The 17,257-nt window shown below is 36.5% G+C and overlaps 1 protein-coding gene across 9 annotated transcripts in view; it reads right to left on the reverse strand.

Moving 5' to 3' along the window:
• The window catches only part of Lyrm7 (LYR motif containing 7), a 41,422-nt gene extending 27,413 nt beyond the window's left edge, over positions 1–14,009 (reverse strand). For 3 of the 9 annotated variants that reach the window (XM_047556416.1, XM_047556421.1, XM_047556422.1), the window contains exons 1-3: positions 13,882–13,952; positions 8,557–8,629; positions 6,305–6,375 (exon numbers count right to left, since the gene is read on the reverse strand). In XM_047556416.1, the coding sequence (XP_047412372.1) occupies positions 6,305–6,375; positions 8,557–8,629; positions 13,882–13,938 (201 nt within the window). In that variant the 5' untranslated portion in view covers positions 13,939–13,952. Of the gene's footprint in view, positions 1–6,304; positions 6,376–8,556; positions 8,630–11,064; positions 11,089–13,881 lie in introns of all 9 variants that reach the window. The other 6 variants (XM_047556418.1, XM_047556420.1, XM_047556419.1 and 3 more) reach the window with 6 other exon arrangements.
• Positions 14,010–17,257: the final 3,248 nt, after the last annotated feature.

Below are 17,257 nucleotides of genomic sequence, written 5' to 3' on the forward strand. Positions count from 1 at the left end.
TTCTTGGTTTTATTGAGTTTTAGTTTGTTAAGAAAGTTGGTGCCTGGGGCTGGGGCTGGGGCTTAGTGGCAGAGCGCTTGCCTAACATGTGAGAGGCACTGGGTTCAATCCTTAGCACCACATAAAAATAAACAAATAAAATAAAGGCATTCTGTCCATTAAAAAAAAAAAAAAAAAAAAAAAAAGAAGAAGAAGAAGCATTAAAAACAAAGAGGAAGAAGAAGAAAAAGAAGCCAGGCAGGTGTGGTGATGCACACCTGTAATCCCAGTGACTTGGGAGGTTGGGGCAGGAGGATTGTAAATTCAAAAACAGTCTCAGTAAGTTAGCGATCCCCTATCTTCAAATAAAAAACAGAAAAAGAACTGGGGATGTGGCTCAGTGGCTAAGCACCCGTGGGTTCAATCCCTGGTACCAAAAAAAAAAAAAAAAGCTAGGTGTGATGGCACATGCCTGTAATCACAGCGGCTTGGGAGGCTGAGGCAGGAAGATCCTGAGTTCTAAGTCAACCTCAGCAAAAAGCAAGGTGCTAAGCAACTCAGTAGAACCCTGTCTCTAAATAAAATACAAAACAGGGCTGGGGATGTGGCCCAGTGGTTGAGTGCCCCTGAGTTCGAGCCTCAGTACCACCCCGCCCCCAAAAAGAAAGTCAGTGCCTGCACCTACTTGATAGAATGTTGACCATGTTTTTTTCTAGCATTTGCAAGGTTTTGGGTCTAATTCCTAAGTATTCCATCCATTTGAATTGACTTTTGTGCAGGGTGAGAGACAGGGATCTAATTTCATTCTTCTATATATGGATATCCAGTTTCCCAAAACTATTTGTTTAAAAGGCTACTTTTTCTCCAACATATATTTTTTGCCAACTTTGTCAAGTATCAGATGGCTGTATGTGGATTTGTCTCTGTGTCTTCTATTCCATTGGTGTACAAGTCTATTTTGATGCCAATACTGCAGTCTTTTTGCTACTATAGCTTTGTAGTATAATTTGAGATATCAGGTATTGTGATGTCTTCTGCATTACTTTTCTTATTCAGAATTGCTTTGGCTATTCTAGGTCTCTTATTCTTCCAAATGCACTTAAGGATTGATTGTTTTTCTTCTAGTTCTGCGAAAAATATCATTGATAGTTTGATGGGGATTGCATTGAATCTGTATATTGCTTTTGGTAGTATGGCCATTTTATCAATTTTGCTTATTTAAGACCATGGGAGGTCTTCCCTTGTAAGGTCTTCTTCAATTTCTTTCTTCAATGTTCTATAGTTTTCATTGTAAAGGTCTTTTACCTCCTTGGTTGGATTAGTTCCAGTTATTTACTTGTTTATTTTTTTTAAGGATATTGTGAAAGGGAGAGTTTTCCTTATTTCTTTCTCAGCTGAATTGTTATTGGAGTGTAGAAAAACTATTGAATTACAAATGTTGATCTTCCATTCTGCTACTTTGCTAAATTCAAGTTCTAGGAGTCTTCTGGTGAGATTTTTTGGATTTTTTTTTTTTTTTTTTTGGATCTTTTTGATTGAGGATCATGTCATCAGCAGTGATAGGTTGACCTCTTCTTTTCCTATTTGTATTCCTTTGATTTCCTTCCCTTGCCTGATTACTCTGGCTAGAGTTTCAAGAACTATATTGGGAAAAAAGTGGTAAGAGTGCACAGCCTTGTTTTGCTCCTGATTTTAGAGGAAAAGCTTTCAGTTTTTCTCCATTCAGTATGATGATGGCTTTGGGTGTGTTGTATGTAGCCTTTACAATGTTGATATAAGTTCTTTCTACCCCCAATTTCTCCAGTGTTTTTAACGTGAATGGTCGCTATATTTTATCAAAGGCCTTTTCTATATCTATTGAGATGATCATATGGTTCCTGTTCTTAATTCTATTTAATTAATAATAATTAATTATTTAATTATATTTGATTTGCATATGTTGATCCAACCTTGCATTCCCAGAATAAAGCCCACTTGGTCATGGTGTATTATCTTTATATTTTTTGAATGCAGTTTGCTAATATTTTATTAAGAATTTTTGCATCTATGTTCATCAGGGTATTGGTCTATAGTTTTCTTTCCTAGATATGTCTTTGTCTGACTGGTATCAGGATTATACAACCTTTATAGAATGTATTTGGGAGTGTTTCCACCCTTTCAATTTCAAGGAATAAAATTTGAGAAAGACTGGGGTTAGTTCTTCTTTAATGGTCTGGAAGAACTCAAATGAGAATCCATGTGGTCTTGAGCTTTTCTTTGCTGATAGGTCTTTAATTAGTGTTTCAATTTCATTACTTGATATTGGTCTATATAGTTTTTCTGTATTTTCCTGGTTCAATTTGGGCAGGTCACATGTGTCTAGAAATTTGTTAATGTCATCTAGATTTTGCAGTTTATTGGAGTACAAATTTTCAAAATAGTTTCTAATGATCTTCTGGATTTCAGAAGTATTTTTGGGTTTTCTCTCTGTCTTTGGGTAAGTTTGGCTAGGGATTTATAAATATTATTTATAAATATTATTTATTTTTTTGAAGAACCAACTTTATAGCACTGATCTGTATATTGTCTTTTTATTCTTGATTTCATTAATTTTGGCTCTGGTCATAATTATCTCCTATCTCCTACTGATTCTGGTATTAGTTTATTCTTTTTCTAAGGCCTTGGAGGAGGAACATAAGCTTATTTATTTAGAATCTCTCTATTTTTTTAATGCAGGCATTCACTGAAATAAATTTTCCTCTTAGTATTTCTTTTATACGATTCCAGAGATTTTGATATGTTATATCTTTGTTTTCATTTGTTTCTAAGAATTTCTTGATTTCTTCTCTCATTTTTTTCTTTGACCCAACCTTCATTTAAAAGAATATTGCTTAATCTCTTAATTGTTTATGTGGTTTCTATTGTTTTTCTTGCTGCTGATTTCTAGTTTCATTCCATTATGGTCTATAGAATGCATGGGATTACATCAATGTTTTTTGTATTTGCTAAGACTTACATTATGACCTAGAATATGTTCTATTTAGGAAAAGGTTCCATGAGTTGCTGAGAAGACGATAAATTCACCTGTTTGGGTAAATTCACCTGTAGATGTCTATTAGGTCCATTTTATTTATAGTATTATTTAGGTTAAATACATCTTTATTCATTTTATGCTTTGATGACCTGTCTTAGTGATAAGGGTGTGCTGAAGTCACCTAGTATTATTGTATTGGGATCTATCTGAAATTTATAATGTTGAGGAGCATTTTCTAAATGTACTTAGGGGCCCTGACATTTGGGATATATATATATATAATATATATATATCCCAAATGTCAATAATATATAATATATTTATTATATATATATAAATTATATATAAATATATTATATATATAAATATAAATATATATATATATATATATTTACTATTGTTATATCTTCTTGCTGGATTGTTTCCTTTGCCAGGATGTAAGAGCCTTCTTTTTCTCTTTTGATTAATTTTTGCTTGAAATAAACATTGTCAGACATGAAAATAGCTACTCCAGATTGTTTACAGACTCCATTTGATTGGAAAATTTTTATCCTTTTACCTGCAGTGTATAAATGTCTTTGCCTATGAGATGAGTCTCTGGCAGACAGGATATAGTTGGATCTTGTTTTTTGATTCATTCTGCTCATCTATCTTTTAATTGGGGAGTCGAAACCACTTGAACTCAATATTATTATGGATATGTGCTGTGGTTTATTGCCACTGACGTTTTATGTTTAATCAACTTGACCCTCATTTAGATGATTAGTCTTCTATTGATCTTTATCTACTTGGGAATTTTGGGATTTGTTTTGGGGTTTCTCTGTGTACAGTTTATCTTTGAGTGTCCTTGTAGGGCTGGCTTAGTTGTCATGTAAGGGTCCTCAATTTTTAAGAGGATAAAGGCATCTTGAGACTACCAAGTTAGAGAACTGCTAGTCTAGAGGACGCCTAGGATGATTTTTGGCACAAGGATTTCACAGAACCCTGTAACCTATGAGAATGTATTTATCCAATAACTACCAGATAATATTTGCAGAATTGCTGCAAGTATAAAATATACATTTGCATATAACATATATCCAATATATGTATTGGTTAAATTAATGCTCCATATGTAAAATGAACTTGGGAGACTGTTGTTCATGTTCCCAGTTCAGGTAATATAAAAAAGTCTTCAATTAAAAATCTTTCTTATTGAAACAGAGTCTCACTTTGTCGCCCAGGCTAGTCTTAAACTCCTGGCCTCAAGCAATCCTACCACTCAGCCTCTCAAGTAGCTGGGACTTGAGGCAAATGACATTAAGCCCAGCACAATTAAAATACCCTTAATAAAAATTTCAAAATTTAAAGATATTTATTATATTGTTGTTAATCCACCTACTGAACGGTCAGTAGTACAAACTTCCTCTTATACTCTTTCAGACTATTTTTGGTTGTAGATGGACATAATACCTTTATTTTATTTTTGTGTGGTGCTGAGGATTGAACCCAGTACCTCATATTTGCTAGGTAAGTGCTCCACCACTGAGCTACAACCCCAGTCTTCTTCATATATTCTTGTTTTTGTCTTTTTTGGGCTTTTTTTTATAACAGGAATTGAACCCAGGGGCACTTAACCAACTGAACCACATGCCCAGCCCTATTTTTATTTTGAGACAGGGTCTTAGGATGTTGCTTAGGGCCTCACTAAGTTGCTAAGGTAGCCCTCATATTTGCCATCCTCTTGTTTCAGCCTCCTGTGCCACTGAGATTACAGACATGCACCACTTTGCCCAGCTATCTTTTAACTTTCCCACTTATGACTTGATTACCCTGTCATCTTAACTTCTACGATAAATAAAAATTACGTATTTCCTGTTTGTTCTATCATATGTTTAAGTGAAATCTTCCTTTTTTAATGTTATACAGCTGGAAATACTTAGGCTATGTCATTTTGTCTTATTAGTTCAACTATAACAGGTATTTACTATTTCAAAAATAGTATTTTTTTGCCAGGCACTATGGCACACACCTGTAATCCCAGCAACTCAGAAGGCTGAAGCAGGAGAATCCCAAGTTCAAAGCCAGCCTCAGCAACTTAGCAAGGCCCTGTCTCAAAATAAAAAATAAAAAGAGCTGGGGATGTGGCTGGGTGCAGTGGCATATGCTTGTAATCCTAGCAGTTGGGGAGGCTGAGACAGGAAGATCATGAGCTCAAAGCCAGCCTCAGCAATGGTGAGGCACTAAGCAACTCAGTGAGACCCTGTCTCTCAATAACATACAATATAGGGCTGGGGATGTGGCTCAGTGGTCAAGTGCCCTGAGTTCAATCCCAAATACCCCCTGGCACCAGCCCCCCTACTCCCCGCAAAAAAGAGCTAGGGATGTGGCTTAGTGGTTGGCTGTCCCTGGGTTCAATCCTTGATACCAAGTAAAATAAAATAAAATACTATTTTTCCTCCTAAATATAAAGGCATTATCACATTTTTTAAACTCATAAACATGGAAGACTTTCTCTAATTTGTATCTTCCCTTCTATCAAACCAATTCTTTGAATCCTAACTACCCCTTGCAAATAATTTTCTTTTTTTTTTTGTTTTGTTTTCTTCATAAGGACCATTTCCCTGCCTTTATACAAAGATAGACACAGAAGCTCAGACAGAGACATTGTATGTATATACATTATACAAGAAAAGAATCACTGTACATTTTTTCTATGAGCATGTACTCAGAGTACTAGGGAGTTCCCAGACTAATGTCAGTACAGGGTCTTCAACACAGCAAGTGACCAAAATGCAAATATAGAAGGCAAAGTAGAATATAGTTCATAAACTAAAAAAAAGAAAATGTTGCCCTGACTAGTTGTGCTAGAAGTTCCCTCTATAGTTCCAAGTCACTGCAACATTCACTCTCCATAGTTTCAGTCACTCGCCTTAGGTGAAGACAGAATTTTATGGGTTTCTCTGTTGGTGCAGCTGCTCTTGGTTTGACCATGGCTACTTCCATGTTCTTGTCACAGGGCAACTTGCTGTCATTTGGGTGTAGACAGATGATCCTGAGAAGGTGAGCCACACCAAACAAGTGAAGGTTATCTACAGTTGTGATGGTTTTAACTCTCAAGTAATGGGTTTGATTTCATTGAACCTCTCTATTTTCATCATTTCCTCTTTGCCAACAAAATTTTATAAGAGTTTTATTATATACTGGTCAAATTATATTATGATAGTGTGTACATGTATGAATATATATATAACAAATCCCATCATTACGTACAACTATAATGCACCAGTTTAAAAAAAGAGCTTTATCATTTGAAAAACTCAATTACTGTACCTCTTCTATTTTCTTAGGAGAAGTTTCACTTTTATTACTTTTGAATTCTTCATTTATCTTTATTCTGGCTGCTGGAGAGAAAAAATATATACAGTTATTTGCTTTTCTAATTTAGAATTCCTGCTCCAACAACTTACATGTCATTCATTATATTATTCATTTCTACTTCTCTAGTATAGAAAAAGGTCTTGCTCCCATGTAAAATAAAGCATGAGAAATTTATTAAATAAGTCTCTTGAAGAGGTTTTGATAGACTGGTAAATTTGCTTAAAAAATAAATAAAATAAACTTTTAGCACTCTAATACTTTCCCTGCTTTTCACTCCCAACTTCATTTATATACCTATTACTATTAAATTCTAAGAAATCCAAATTAATGCTGGTTTGTGGGTCTTTTTGTTTTGTTGTTGTTGTTGGGGTTTTTGGGGGTTATTGGGAAATGAACCCACGAGTGCTCTACCACTCAGTTACATTCCCAGCCCTTTTTATTTTTTATTTTGATATTTTGAGACATGGTCTCCCTAAGTTGCTGAGACTGACCTTAAATTTGCAATTCTCCTGCCTCAGCTTTTAAGTACATGGGATTTTAGGTGTGCCCCATGATGCCCAGCCCAGCTTCATGCTTTTGTTCTATAAATCTAAGGACTTCAAATAAAATGTTTTTTTCCAAGAAAGCAAAAGTCAATACATACAAGTATATTAAACTATATAAGCACATACACAGACAATTAAATTGCTAAGGCTGGCCTCAAACTTGTAATTCTCTTGCCTTAGGCTCCAAAGTTGCTGAGATTATCACTTAAAAATTTTTAAAGCAGTTGGGCTCAGTGACTTACGCTATAATCCCAGCAATTTGGGAAGTTGAAGCAGAAGGATTGCAAGTTCAAGGCCAGTCTCAGCATCTTAGCATGACCCCTGACAACTTAGCAAGACCCTGTCTCAAAATTAAAAATAAAAAGTACTGGTGATGTATCTCAGTGGTAAAGCACCCCTGAGTTCAATCCCCAGTAGCCCCCCCAAAATTAAAGCAACAAAAATATACCATGTTAACAGGGACTAGCCATAAAACCTTCCTTCTGTACTTGCTACATCTTAATATGTAAGGTAGTTAAGAGTCTGGGCTATGGAATCAGACTACTTTGGCTAAATTCCAGTTCTACCTCTTATTATGTATAATGTAGAGTAAGTCTTTTCACATTTTGTTGGTTTTCTCCTCTGCAAAAGTAGGAGTTATAAGAGTAACTACCTCACAGAACTGATATAATTATATTAGGAATTTGTTTAAAATACATATGATGCATATACCTTAATGTTTAAGAAATTATTTCTGGTGAATTAGAAAAATTTGAATTTCAAGGGAAGCTGGGAGTGGAGTTGACTATGACCAATGCTGAACCTAAGGCTTACAGCTGTAACTTCCAGATAAGGTAGAAACTGCTTAAAACAGGGAGATGCTGAATTTGGAATCATCTGAGTGGGTTCTCTTTCACAACTACTATGATTTCTAGACTGACACTGGCATTTACAGTATGATGGTATCTGGTCCTAGAGCATGTGAAAATATGATGAGAGAGAAACAGGTTTAATGATCTGAAAATAAGGCAAGCTATTGAAATTCTGACCTACCGTTTCCTGATTCTTTATGAAAACCTGATTAATTTTTTTTTCTTTAAGTAGATATTCCTCAAATAAATGTGACAGAAGCAAGACATGGTAGCATATGCCTGTAATTTCAGGGACTTAGTAGGCGGAGGAAGGACTATCACAAGTTCAAGGCCAGCCTCAGCAACTTAGTGAGGCTCTAAGCAACTTAGTGAGACCCTGTCTCAAAATACAAAATAAAAAGGGCTGGGGATGTGGCTCAATGGTTAAATGCCCCTGCATTCAATCCTCAGTACCAAAAAAAAAAAAAAAAGTAATGTAAACAAATCAACAAATCTTTATAAACTATAAATGTGTGAAATCAAAGATTAAGTTGAGAAAAACTGCCTAGAATGTAGAATAAAAATCCAGAGAGAGAAATTAAGGAGAAAAAATAAGAAAATGAAGAGAGTAATCCTCAATAGTTATATTAGCAGGGGCACCAACAAAAGAGAAAAAGAAGTAAAAAATCAAAAGGGGAATAATCTCCAAGAAGAGATAGTAAAGGTCATTCCATAAGATGGATCTTGACCAAACAGGCAGGGTCTCTAGAACAGAACAGCAGCCATCTAAATAATGAACTTGCTCCAGAGAGGTAAAAAATATGTTTACCTTCTAACGCTCTGACATCATTTTTAAAAACTTGTTGTCTGGTTCTGTGCAGTGTTTTAAAGAGCTGTAAAACCTGTTAAGAAAATATGAATTCAGACTTCATAAAAAAAACTTTAACATTTCCCATAATTATATTGTAAAAATTAATAATATTCTTTTTCTATTTGTTTATTAAGGTATTTTGTAGAATAGTTGGTAAAAACCACAGCTTGGGAAACCATAACTTTCCCTTTCTTATTTATCTTTAAATTAAAAAAATATATGTATGTATATATTTACATGTGTTTATGTATACATACATACATAGATACATACATATCTTATTTGTTTATAGATAGATAGGAGGTATAGATCAGTGGTAGAGTGCACGCTTACCATGCATAGGCCTTGAGTTCAATCCTCAGCACAAAAAAAAATTTAGCTATATTCATAAAAACAATAGAAAGTTCTCTGAAGCAAACAAAGTTTAAAGAATGGTTTAAAAGGGAATAATCCTGTTAAAAAACAGACTGCTGCCAGGCACAGTAGCGCATACCTGCAATCCCAGTAGCTCCTGAGGCTGAGGTAGGAGGATCAAGAGTTCAAAGCCAGCCTCAGCAACTTAGTGTAAGGACCTGAGCAACTGGGAAAGACCCTGTCTCTAAATAAAATATAAAAAGGGCTATGGATGTGGCTAAGTGGTTCAGTCCCCAGTACCCAGAAACCAAAACAAAACATACCAGTCTGCTAACTTTACCAGTCTAGTATGAATTTGTTCACATCTTTCTTAACATATTGAAGCTTTCATCTGCTCTTAAAATCATACACACACATACACAAGATCATGAACTTATTATACCTGAAAAGAGCCAGAAAAAAATGTTGCAAATAATTTAGGCAAGTTTAATTGCAGTTTTTCAAAAGCAAAGTAGACTTTACTGAGACTTATGAATATTCTCAGTTTGTGTAAAAAAGAAAAAGGCTGACATTTTGGTTAAAGATTATCAAGATTTTTTCTTTTCTTTTTTTTTAGTTGTAGATGGAGTACACAATACCTTTATTTTATTTATTTATTTTTATGTGGTGCTGAGGATCGAACCCAGTGCCTCACACATGCTAGACAAATGCTCTACCACTTAGCTATAACCCCAGCCCTATCACGATGTTTTTGTGATAAGCTGAGGTCACCTCTCACTTCTCAAGTCCAAAATGCTACTCAATATTATTCTCCCAATATTGCTCTTCTTCCCTGTCCTCTCAATTTTATTTTTATCATTTATTTATTTTTGTGGTGCTGGGGATCAAACTTGGCGCCTCACCACTGAGCTATATTCCCAGCCCCTCTCTTCTCAATTTTAGTTTTTGGAGACCACTGAGTTTCTCAAGCCAAAAAATCTGAAGGTCATCCTTTAAATCTACCCTACTCTTCATACAGAAACTTTAGGAACACTTCTCTAAACATTTTTATATCCTCCATCCCCAAAACCTTAAGTTCAAACCCCTTCCATCTCTTTCTTAGACAATTTACAAAGTTATGTCACTAAACCATCATTTCCTCTTTTCCTTCAATCTATTATCCAGATAATCTAACACTCACTGAACATACTGCATACCTGACACCATATTAAGTGTTTTATATGCATTAGAAAACTGGTAATACCAAAGACAGACAATAACAAAACAGGAAAACTGGGAACAGAAAACTCCTAAAATCTCTTGGGTAACAAATGTATGAAAGCAAAGATTAGGTTGAGAAAATCTGCCCAGAACATAAAATAAAAATCCAGAGACAGAAATTGAGGAGAGAAAACAAGAAAATTAAGAGAGTAATCCAGAAGGCCCAATAGTAATATCAGCAGGGGCACCAACAAAAGAGAAATGAAAGGAAAAAAGAAAAAGAAAATTTCACCAAGTAAAGACCTGAGTCATTAGGCAGAAGGGTTCCACCAAGGGTAAAACACAAAACTCAGAGTAGCACATCATGATGTAAGTTCAGTGAAATGCTAATAAAGAATAAAATCTATGGGAAAAAAAGCAGTTCACATTTAAAGGATTAGAAAAATCAGAATGGTATCTAACTTCTAAATAACATCACTGTGAGAAGATAAGAGAATGTCTTCAAGTCTTGAAAACAAATAATTACAAATAATAATAGGAATAATATCAAAGATGTAAACTGATTCTTCAAAAACCATACATTTTGAAGACATGGTATACGAGGGAGACTAGTTCTCATCCTCCATAACTAAATGTCAATGAAAAAAATCTCAAAAAAGAAATCAATAAGTAGCAGTTTAAACATGTTACTTAGAAATACAGAAGTAAATCCCAGATGAGTAAAATGATTAAAAGCACTTATCTCTGAGGAGTAAGAATTGGGAATAGATAGAAGGAAATGGGCATCTATTGGTTTTCTATTTTACTTTTTAAACTTTATGCATTTGTAATCTTTGTAAAAACTTATTTTAAAAAGAGAAAGGTAAAAGACACTATCAAAAAAGAAAAAAAGTTAGGTACTATGGCATATACCTGTAATCCTAGTAACTCAGGAGGCTGAGGCAGGAGATGGAAAATTCTGGGTCAGCCTTAGCAACTTTTAGTTTTGAGACCCTGTCTCAAAATAAAAAGGACTGGGGATGTAGCTCAGTGGTAAAGCACCCTTGGGTTAAGACTCTAGTACTAAACAAAACCAAACAAAAACTAGCTGGGTGCAGGAGTACATGCCTATAATCCCAGGCACTTGGGAAACTGAGGTAGGAACATCGCAGGTTTGAGCTCAGACAGAGCAACAGAGTGAGTCCCTATTTCAAAAGAAAAGTGAGAGAAAAGAAAAACCACAGAATGTTGAAAATAACTATAAATCATATAACTAATAAGGGCTTAGTATCCAGAATATCAAAAGAACACTTACACCTCAACAATAATAAATCTCTAATTTTAAAAATATGCAAAGGATTTGAGTAGACATTTCTCCAAAAAAGATGCACAAACGGTTAATGAGCCATGAAAAGATGCTCAACATTCTCTCCCATCTGGAAAATCCAAATCTAAACAGCAATAAGATGTTACCACACCCCAGTAGGATAGCAGTAGTAAAACAAAGTCAATAACTATATTGGCAAGGGATGTAGAAAAAATGGAACTCTGATATATTGTTGGGTGAAAATGTACAATGATGCAGTTGCTCTGGAAAAGTTCAGCAGTTGCTCAAAAAATTAAACATAGTCATCACACGATCCAATAAATCTATTACAATTCTATTACTAGGTATATACCCAAGAAAAATTAAAATGTGCACAAAATCTTGTACACTAATGTTCACAGCAGGATTATTTGTAATAGCCAAAAAGTGGAAACAACCTAAATGTCTATGGCCTCATGAATAGGTAAAGAAAATGTGGAATATACATACTATTATGCCTTGAGTTGTATCTACCCACCCAAAAAAAGTTGAAGTCCTAATCCCAGATACCTGTAAATGTGACTTTATTAGGAAATAAACTTTTTGCAAGATATAATCAAGTTAAGATGAGGTCACTAGGGTGGGTCCTACACCATTGAGACTCCAATGTGAGGAAAATACCACATGAAGACAGAAACACAGAGGAAAGATAGCCAGGTGAAGACAGACAGAGACTGTAATGATACAACAGCAAGTCACAGAACACCAAGGACTGATAGCTACCATCAGAAGCTAAGAAAAAGCAGGGAAAGACACCACAGTGTTTCAGAGTAAGTGTGGCCTTGTTAACATCTTGACCATGGATTTCTAGCCTCTGACACAGTGACACAACAAGTTTCTGTTGTTGAAAGCCACACTGTTCATGGCAGATTGAGTGTCCTTAGACAAAATGTTTGGGATCAGAAACTTTCCAGATTTTGAGGTTTCTCAAAATTCTGGAATATTGCTTAGATCAGCACCCCTAATCTGAAAAATCTGAAAGTCTTTTTAAAATACATATTTAGTTGTTCATGGACACAATACCTTTATTTTATTTATTTATTTTTATGTGGTGCTGATTGTTCAAACCCAGTGCCTCACACATGCTAGGCAAGCGCTCTATCACTGAGCCACAACCCAAGCCCAATCTGAAACGTTTTTTAGCAATCACACTGATGCTCAAAAAGTTTTATGGTTTAGAACATTTCAGATTACTAATGTTGGGATTAGGGATGCTTAACCTGTACTTTGTTAAGACAATTGTAGGAAATGAATGTAGATTTTGGTACTGGGAAATGGGATGTTGCTATGACAAGTATCTAAAAATGTGCAAACGGCTTTGTAATTGAGTAATGCGTATAGGAAGGAAGAATTCTGAAATGCTTGGTAGTAAAAGTTTTGATAGCCTTGAAGAGATTGTTGGCAAAAATATGGATTTTAAAGGCATCATAGTACAGCATGTACTTAACACTGTGTAAGGCCCTGGGCTCAATCCCCAGCATGTGCACATACACAAGCCATCACAGAAACCAGGGAATTTAATATTGCAAGAGCAGTGGAAGACATGATGCAAGTAATTTAAGAAAGTGAGGAGAGGTAAATTAGACATTGCACAAGCTTTTAGTCCCAACTACTCAGGAGACTGAGGCAGTACAATTTTGCTTCTATTGCTGCTGTTGACTTCTTTTAAAATGTATTGAAGACTGCTTGGTGGCTCCCTATTATTGATCGACCATAAACACATTACTTTTCCTCAAAGTACTGTACAAAGTCACTTCTTCCTTTCTGTGTCTGTTTTGGCCAGGGACAACTGCAAGTCCTAATGAGCCACAATGCTGATATTTAGTCAAGAGATATTTACTCTGAGAATTGGGCACTGGTAAGGAATGAGCATCGGCTTGACCAGAAAAGAAGCTGGGACTAGGTCTTTAGAGAGAAAACCCAGGTGGGTCCAGCACATCCCCAGCTCTGAGAATTATGGTCTCACAAATCTCTGCTGTTTCTCGCTCAATATTACCCTTGAAATAATTCTGTCGGGGTTCGATTTCCAAGGTTCCTACACATCTATGCCCTTTCTGATCATCTGAATAAACGTTCCACATCACTGAATGGCTGTAACTCAGGATTGTATTTAGCATCTCCTTTACTTCTCAGAGATGGAAATTGGTCCCTCAATTACTCAGAACTCAAGTCGCGTTCTTTTATCATAATATGAGCCAAGCATTAACACTTGGTACCCGGTTAGTACCGAGAACTAAGAACCACACTGACTTCTCCCTCCCTCCTCCGCACCTGCACTGACCCAAGACTACCCCTCAGGGTCGGTCATCATCCTCCAAAAAGGGTCCCGAACCTCAGCCTCCAGAAATTCCAGATAACCTTAACGGCCACAAATTTGGCCTTACCATCGGCACCGCACCCACTCCCTTCCCAGGCCCTGTCACCTTGGCCGCCTGACCCATGGCTCTCTTCTCGGTTGTGGCCACCCCTCAAGTGGTTGAGTCGCCCCGCCTCTTGGCAACCAATCAAGGTCTGGCGCTGACGTACAACTCCCTGTGGCCTGTTCCTAGGGCACCACAACCAATCATCACGCAGTATCTCCTCCGTGGCCCCGCCTTCCTCGAAAGGATCAGAGAGAGGCGTTTGCCAATAGTTTAGCAACTGTAAAACCGCGAGAAGTAGCGGAGCCCAATTACTGGCCGGAGGAGAACGGAAACCACCTGGAAGCCATGTTTATTAGGGGTAGAATCACTTCCGTCCGGAGTCGTTACCTCCTGTTAGAGGCTAGGGTCGCTTATATTTAGCCCGTATTTTAGCGGTTTCCAATTGAGACTGTCTCCTTGGAAATAAGCATAAATAAGAGCCAAGCATTAACTACAGTGGACATTAATGGGAACGCTGATTTTAAAACTTATATTCGTACAGTCTCTCATTTATTCTTCCCAAGAAGGTGAAGTTGAGTTACTTGCTCAAGTTCGCATAACTAATAAATGCAGCTCTGGGATACAAATCCGCTAAACCGGATCCCAAAGACTATTCACACCCTTTATATCCTGGCTACTTAACTTGCCCTACTTATTTGTTTTGCTCCACTAGGAAATGGGTAACTTATTAACAGCATCATAATCATAAACAACCAGGAAGCACATTTAAGTACATTTTACTTTAGGACCTTGCAAGCAGCAAAAAAGATCTCAATGTTGTTCCTATGTCATAATAGTTGTTCACCTTTCCTACTCCCACAAACTTTAAGATTAACTTCTAGGCCCCTTTTCTTCTCTATTGTCTGCATTTCAATATACTGCAAGTCATCATGAGAATAGCAAGATAATAGTCAACTTTACTTATTTATTTATTCATTTATTTTTATCCTGGGGGTTGAACCCAATGGAGCTTTACCACTGACTACATCCCCAGTCCTTTTTATATTTTATAATTCAGACAGGTTCTCGCCAAGTTGCTCCCAGCCTTGTTAAATTGCTGAAGCTGGCCTTCAATTTGTGAACCTTCTGAGTCGCTGTGCCACCGTGACTGGCTTAAAAAAAAAAAAAAAAAAAAAAACTTAAAGTGCATTTGATTTGTGGAAGGCATCTGGCATAATCAAGCAATTTAACCAATGTACTAGATATCGTATTTAATCCAGGAAACAATAAATTAGATACTCTTAAGACATTGTATTGTGTTGCCTTCTGAATGGTGACAATGATTAAAAGATTTTTATAAATTCCCCTTTAAAATCATAGCTCAACTTATTGAAAATTTGTAATTTGTTACGATAGTTTCTGGCTAACTGAAAATTATCTGCTGATTTGGGGGTGGGTGGGTACTGGGGATTTAACCCAGGGGCAATTCAACACTGAGCTACATCCCCAACCTTTTTTATTTTGAGACAGGGTCTCACTAAGTTGCTTAGGACCTCACTAAATTGCTGAGGCTGGCCTTGAACTTATAAAACCCTTGTCTCAGCCTCCCCAGCTGTTGGGATACAGGCATGCTCCACCATGCCTGGTCATCTGCTGATATTTGAAAATTTAGTTCCTATAAGGCCAAAATCAGTTCAGTCTGTGACTCTTTTTGTCTTAGATAAATCTCTGTGGATCCTTTCACTGTTCCATAAATGAAGTAGCTCTTTCTGTTTGTTATGGGAAAGCATCCTGGTTTGTCTGCATCTGAAAGTATAGGGTCCAAAACTGAAGAGGAAATTCCAACATTACATAAGTACACGGAGCTTTGTTGTAGGGAGTTAAAATGCTCTCCAAAAGATTCTATGTTCATGACCCCAGAACCTTTGATTATATTACCTTATGTGATGAAAGGAGTTTTGAAGATATGATTAAATTAGGAATTTAGGGATGGGAGATTATCTTGGATTGTCTGCTGGGCCTAATGAATCACAACGATTCTTGGAAGTAGAAAAAGGAAGAATAGACAGGGAGAGGTCTGAAGATACTCCCCTACTCTCTTTGGAGATAGACCACCAAGTGTGCAGGTGGTCTCTAGAAGCTCAAAAAGATAAGAGAATGAACTCACTCCTAGAGTCTTCAAAGAATACAGCCCTGTTGACAACTTCATTTTAGCTCAGTGGAACCCAGCTTGACTTATGACTTCCAGGTCACTTATAATGACCTCTTGCATCATTAAAGTCAACAGCAGAGCATCTTCAAATCTCCACCCTGCTTCTGACATCACATTTCTTTCTCCTGTGATGGAGTATCTTTCTTTCACTCACAAAGTGCCCTGTGATTACACTGGGTCCACCTGAATAATCCAGAAATCTCCCTACCTTGACATCCTTAATCACATCTGTAAAATCCCTTTTCCATGTATGGTGACATATTCACAGACCCCAGGGATTAGGATGTAGCATATTCCATGCAGCTCATCCTCATCAGGTTGCAATGGGAGGAGATGAGATAGGAGAAGCTGCCATGGGCCTGACCACATAGATCCATGTAAGCTAAGGATTTGAATATTATTCTGTGATGAAATGCCCTGGAATATTACCAGCAAGAAAGTGGTATTCATGATTTATATTTTACAAATATAATTTTGGGTACTATGTGGCAAACTGACAACAGTGAAAGCAGAGTCTTTCCAACTAGGATCCCTTCAAGGACTCCAAGTCAGGGATGATATTGGGTTAGAGTAGTGGGGATAGAGGAGGTGAGAGGTAGGTTCATGATATCTGGTGAAATTACCACAGAAGATTTAAGAATGAATTCAAACCTTTTGACTTGAGCAACTGAGTGAATGGCCTTATCATGGATATTGACTATAATAGGAGGAGGTGCTGATTTCTTGTGGAGGGAGCCAAGTTATATTTCAAGGGCCTTGTGGAGGTGATGAGTAAGAAATAATTTACATCTTTGAGCTAGTATGGAATTAAGGGGAGACGAAGGTCAGGAGACAAGTACTTAAGTCATTTCTTTATAGATGATGCAGCCTTTAGACTAAGTGAAAGTTGACTATATTATTTATTATCCAAAATAGCATACATTTTTCTTTTGAGACAGGTCCTTGCTATGTTGCCCTCCCTAGCCTGAAACTCCTGGACTCAAGTGATCCTATGATCCTGCCTCAGTCTCCTCAGTAGTTGGCACTAAAATAGCACTCTTTTTTTTTTTTGACAATTTTAGACTTAAATAAAAGTTTCCAGAAAAATACAGAATTTGTATATGCCTTTCACCAAGATTTTCCAAATGTTAACATTATACTGTGATTGCTTATCCTTCCCAAGGGATTATTTTTCTCTCTCTGAACTGCTTGAGAGTAGGTTGCAGA

This window comes from Sciurus carolinensis, chromosome 6 (genome assembly GCF_902686445.1).
Source record: "Sciurus carolinensis chromosome 6, mSciCar1.2, whole genome shotgun sequence".
NCBI classification, from domain to species: domain Eukaryota; kingdom Metazoa; phylum Chordata; class Mammalia; order Rodentia; family Sciuridae; genus Sciurus; species Sciurus carolinensis.